Here is a 6,000-nt window from a genome sequence, read left to right as displayed (position 1 = left end):
ACGCTGAATTGGCAACTATGCTATGTGGTAGCAAGGCATCGATCTACATAAAAATGGCGTCCATGCCCGTACTCACATGGGTCGGCCTGGAGACAGAACTGTTACACATAGTGCGCCCTCCTGCGCTTACCACCATTTACACGTGGATTGGTTAATTCGTGTGTCAGTCACACAGTACAGCGGCAGAGACAGAGAAAGACATATTTCATTGGAAGACTGAGTGTACGGTAGGCGGGCCCTATGCCTTACTGGCTAAGAGACGTGAGCAGCGCTGTGATAGGCTACTTTAACTGGCTCATGTGACACAACGGCTCCGCCTTTTCACAAAACTTTATACACGTTTGAATTTCCTGACGGGCTCCGGTGCTGGCTTCTGATTGGCTGAGGCTCGTGTGACGTCACGGATCTGCTGCAACTACCAGACAGAGAGGTGTGAGCTGCTGCCGGATATAGCGCTGTTGAGTATGTCTGCGCCCCTGTATATCGCGAGGGGAGGTGCTGGGACTTGTGGTTCACCTTAGCCAATGTATAGTGGGTGGGATTGACTGAGCAGTTGCTCTAGCAGGATAAATAGGAGCACCGTCCCCTCACTCCCAGCTCCCCCATTATATCCACATGTGAGAGACCAGTCCCAGGAGCTGACGCTCTAATAGAGCCGGCCCCTCACTCCCAGCCCCCCCATTATATCCACATGTGAGAGACCGGTCCCAGGAGCTGACGCTCTAATAGAGCCGGCCCCTCACTCCCAGCCCCCCCATTATATCCACATGTGAGAGACTGGTCACAGGAGCTGACACTCTAATAGCACTGTCCCCTCACTCCCAGCCCCCCCCCCATTATATCCCATGTGAGAGACCGGTCCCAGGAGCTGACGCTCTAATAGAGCCGACCCCTCACTCCCAGCCCCCCCATTATATCCACATGTGAGAGACTGGTCACAGGAGCTGACACTCTAATAGCACTGTCCCCTCACTCCCAGCCCCCCCCCCCCATTATATCCCATGTGAGAGACCGGTCCCAGGAGCTGACGCTCTAATAGAGCCGGCCCCTCACTCCCAGCCCCCCCATTATATCCACATGTGAGAGACTGGTCACAGGAGCTGACACTCTAATAGCACTGTCCCCTCACTCCCAGCCCCCCCCCCATTATATCCCATGTGAGAGACCGGTCCCAGGAGCTGACGCTCTAATAGAGCCGGCCCCTCACTCCCAGCCCCCCCATTATATCCACATGTGAGAGACCAGTCCCAGGAGCTGACGCTCTAATAGAGCCGGCCCCTCACTCCCAGCCCCCCCATTATATCCACATGTGAGAGACTGGTCACAGGAGCTGACACTCTAATAGCACTGTCCCCTCACTCCCAGCCCCCCCCATTATATCCCATGTGAGAGACCGGTCCCAGGAGCTGACGCTCTAATAGAGCCGGCCCCTCACTCCCAGCCCCCCCATTATATCCACATGTGAGAGACCAGTCCCAGGAGCTGACGCTCTAATAGAGCCGGCCCCTCACTCCCAGCCCCCCCATTATATCCACATGTGAGAGACTGGTCACAGGAGCTGACACTCTAATAGCACTGTCCCCTCACTCCCAGCCCCCCCCATTATATCCCATGTGAGAGACCGGTCCCAGGAGCTGACGCTCTAATAGAGCCGGCCCCTCACTCCCAGCCCCCCCATTATATCCACATGTGAGAGACCAGTCCCAGGAGCTGACGCTCTAATAGAGCCGGCCCCTCACTCCCAGCCCCCCCATTATATCCACATGTGAGAGACTGGTCACAGGAGCTGACACTCTAATAGCGCCGTCCCCTCACTCCCAGCTCCCCCATTATATCCCCATGTGAGAGACCGGTCCCAGGAGCTGACGCTCTACTAGAGCCGTCCCCTCATTCCCAGCTCCCCCATTATATCCCCATGTGAGAGACCGGTCCCAGGAGCTGACGCTCTACTAGAGCCGTCCCCTCATTCCCAGCTCCCCCTATTATATCCCTATGTGAGAGACCGGTCCCAGGAGCTGAAGCTCTAATAGCACCGTCCCCTCACTCCCAGCTCCCCCATTATATCCTCATGTGAGAGACCAGTCCCAGGAGCTGACACTCTAATAGCACCGTCCCCTCACTCCCAGCTCCCCCCATTATATCCCCATGTGAGAGACCGGTCCCAGGAGCTGACGCTCTAATAGCACCGTCCCCTCACTCCCAGCTCCCCCCATTATATCCCCATGTGAGAGACCGGTCCCAGGAGCTGATGCTCTAATAGCACCGGCCCCTCGCTCCCAGCTCCCCCATTATATCCTCACGTGAGAGACCAGTCCCAGGAGCTGACGCTCTAATAGAGCCGTCCCCTCACTCCCAGCTCCCCCATTATATCCCCATGTGAGAGACCGGTCCCAGGAGCTGACGCTCTAATAGAGCCGGCCCCTCACTCCCAGCTCCCCCATTATATCCCCATGTGAGAGACCGGTCCCAGTAGCTGACGCTCTAATAGCACCGTCCCCTCACTCCCAGCCCCCCCATTATATCCACATGTGAGAGACTGGTCACAGGAGCTGACACTCTAATAGCACTGTCCCCTCACTCCCAGCTCCCCCATTATATCCCCATGTGAGAGACCGGTCCCAGGAGCTGACGCTCTAATAGAGCCGGCCCCTCACTCCCAGCTCCCCCATTATATCCCCATGTGAGAGACCGGTCCCAGGAGCTGACGCTCTAATAGCGCATTCCCCTCACTCCCAGCTCCCCCATTATATCCTCATGTGAGAGACCGGTCCGAGGAGCTGACGCTCTAATAGAGCCGGCCCCTCACTCCCAGCTCCCCCATTATATCACCATGTGAGAGACCGGTCCCAGGAGCTGACGCTCTAATAGCACCGTCCCCCTCAATCCCAGCTCCCCCCATTATATCCCCATGTGAGAGACCGCTCCCAGGAGCTGACGCTCTAATAGCGCCGTCCCCTCACTCCCAGCTCCCCCCATTATATCCCCATGTGAGAGACCGGTCCCAGGAGCTGATGTTCTAATAGCACCGGCCCCTCACTCCCAGCTCCCCCATTATATCCCCATGTGAGAGACCGCTCCCAGGAGCTGACGCTCTAATAGCGCCGTCCCCTCACTCCCAGCTCCCCCCATTATATCCCCATGTGAGAGACCGGTCCCAGGAGCTGACGTTCTAATAGCACCGTCCCCTCACTCCCATCTCCTCCATTATATCCCCATGTGAGAGACCGGTCCCAGGAGCTGACGCTCTAATAGTGCCGTCCCCTCACTCCCAGCTCCTCCATTATATCCCCATGTGAGAGACTGGTCCCAGGAGCTGACACTCTAATAGCACCGTCCCCTCACTCCCAGCTCCCCCATTATATCCTCATGTGAGAGACCAGTCCCAGGAGCTGACGCTCTAATAGTGCCGTCCCCTCACTCCCAGCTCCCCCATTATATCCCCATGTGAGAGACCGGTCCAAGGAGCTGACGCTCTAATAGCGCCGTCCCCTCACTCCCAGCTCCTCCATTATATCCCCATGTGAGAGACCGGTCCCAGGAGCTGACGCTCTAATAGCGCCGTCCCCTCACTCCCAGCTCCCCCATTATATCCCATGTGAGAGACCGGTCCCAGGAGCTGACGCTCTAATAGCGCATTCCCCTCACTCCCAGCTCCTCCATTATATCCCCATGTGAGAGACCGGTCCCAGGAGCAGATTGTTGCTGACTTGGTGCCTCCACCTCACTGTGCCTCATGGCAGTGACAGCCATAGTGCTAGGTACTGTGGTGTCCGCATCGTCTCATCCTCCTGGTAGCTGAGGCTATAGAGCTGAGATGTGTATGGGTAACAGTACCGTGTCCTCGGCTGCGGTCTCTGCACGTGTTCTCTGCACATGTTCCCAGCTATAGGGGTGTCTCTGTATAATAATGAGGGACCGGGGGCAGCTGCCATAGACACACACACAGGACGCTGTAATCTCTATCCACAATGCTTATCCCAGCGCTACCTAGATGCGGTCCTCAAGCCACCCCAACAGTCCAGGGTTTACGGATATCCCTGCTTGTGCACAGGTGGTATTCTCAGAGTGACTGAGGTACTAATTAAGTCACATGTTGTATATACCCCCTCACCCAAATCCCTGAGAGATCCGCTGCTGTGGTCACGCGCCCCACCAGCCATTGTTACCGCAGCGTGTGTATGGGAAAGTGAGTGTTGTGTTCTCTCACCCGCAGCCTGTTCCAGGAGCTCCCAGTATATCATGGAGAAAGTCCGCTGCTCGGATCACGGTGAGTGATGGACCTGGTGCGGTCAGACCTTTGTACTATATATAGTGACCTACCTGTATACTGCAGTGACGGGGAGTTAGTAGGGAGCAGGGATCCCGGTGTGAGGGGATTGTACACTGTATAATGCTGTAACATCTGACACGTGGGATATAGATATATAATTTTTTCTCTAACGTCCTAAGTGGATGCTGGGGACTCCATAAGGACCATGGGGAATAGACGGGCTCTGCAAGAGACTGGGCACTTTAAGAAAGATTTAGTACTATATCTGGTGTGCACTGGCTCCTCCCTCTATGCCCCTCCTCCAGACCTCAGTTAGAATCTGTGCCCAGCCAGAGCTGGATGCACACTAGGGGCTCTCCTGAGCCTGCTAGAAAGAGAAAGATATTTGTTAGGTTTTTTTACTTTCAGTGAGCTCTGCTGGCAACAGACTCACTGCTACGAGGGACTGAGGGGAGAGAAGCAAACCTGCCTGCGTGCAGCCGGGTTGCGCTTCTAGGCTACTGGACACCATTAGCTCCAGATGGATCGAACACTGGCGGTCCGTTCCCGGAGCCGCGCCGCCGTCCCCCTCACAGAGCCAGAAGCACTGAAGTCCAGGAGAAGCAAGAAGACTTCGAAATCGGCGGCACGAAGACTCCGGTCTTCACTGAGGTAGCGCACAGCACCGCAGCTGTGCGCCATTGCTCCCCAGCACACTTACACGCTCCGGTCACTGTAGGGTGCAGGGCGCTGGGGGGTGGTTCCTGGGCAGCAATAAGATACCTTTGGTGGCAAAAATACCCATAGACTGTATATAGGGATACCCCGCCATTTTTTACACAGATTAAGCGGGACAGAAGTCCGCCGCTGAGGGGGCGGGGCCTTCTTCCCTCAGCACACCAGCGCCATTTTACTTCACAGTTCCGCTGGAAGCAAGCTCCCTGGGCTCTCCCCTGCAGTATCCAGGTACTCCAAGGGCAAAAAGAGAGGGGGGGGGGCACATAAATTTAGGTGCAAACCGGTGATGATCAGCAGCTACAGGGTAAACACAGATTGTAGTGTATATCCCTGGGTTATATAGCGCTGGGGTGTGTGCTGGCATACTCTCTCTCTGTCTCCCCAAAAGCCTTAGTTGGGTCCTGTCCTCAGTCAGAGCATTCCCAGAGTGTGTGCGGTGTGTCGGTACGTCAGTGTCGACATGTTTGATGAGGAAGGGTATGTGGAGGCGGTGCAGATGGATGTGGGTGTCGACACAAGGTTGGCTGGATATGTGGAAGATGTTGAATGACAATGTAACCTCTTTACATAAAAGGTTGGATAAAGCTGAAGCCGGGGGACAGTCAGGGTCTCACCCAGTGCCTGATCCCACAGGGCAGGGGCCGTCAGGGTCTCTCAAGCGTCCACTATCTAAGTTAGTCGACACGGATGTCGACACGGAGTCTGACTCCAGTGTCAACGACGTTGAGACTAAATTGCAACCTAAAATGACTAAAGACATCCGATACATGATTATAGCAATGAAAGATGTATTGCACATTGCTGAGGAAATCCCTGTCCCTGACAAGATTAATATGTTTGGGGAGAAAAAACAAGAGGTTACTTTCCCCCCTTCACATGAATTAAATGAATTATGTGAAAAAGCCTGGGAATCCCCGGAAAAGAAGGTAATAATTCCCAAGAGATTACTTATGGCGTATCCTTTCCCGCCAACGGACAGGTTACGCTGGGAAGCCCCTCCCAGGGTAGACAAG

At 55.2% G+C, this 6,000-nt stretch overlaps 1 protein-coding gene across 3 annotated transcripts in view; it reads left to right on the top strand.

Moving 5' to 3' along the window:
• Positions 1 to 308: 308 nt before the first annotated feature.
• TTF2 (transcription termination factor 2) overlaps positions 309 to 6,000 on the top strand; it is a 143,758-nt gene continuing 138,066 nt past the window's right edge. The window contains exons 1-2 of one of the 3 annotated variants that reach the window (XM_063948739.1): positions 309 to 430; positions 4,214 to 4,267. In XM_063948739.1, the coding sequence (XP_063804809.1) occupies positions 4,240 to 4,267 (28 nt within the window). In that variant the 5' untranslated portion in view covers positions 309 to 430; positions 4,214 to 4,239. Of the gene's footprint in view, positions 463 to 501; positions 4,075 to 4,213; positions 4,268 to 6,000 lie in introns of those variants that run through there. The other 2 variants (XM_063948740.1, XM_063948741.1) reach the window with 2 other exon arrangements.

This window comes from Pseudophryne corroboree, assembly GCF_028390025.1.
Source record: "Pseudophryne corroboree isolate aPseCor3 chromosome 2 unlocalized genomic scaffold, aPseCor3.hap2 SUPER_2_unloc_1, whole genome shotgun sequence".
Taxonomy (NCBI): Eukaryota; Metazoa; Chordata; class Amphibia; order Anura; family Myobatrachidae; genus Pseudophryne; species Pseudophryne corroboree.
Note: the sequence above shows the minus strand (reverse complement) of the source record. Positions and strands in the feature narration are given on the sequence as shown.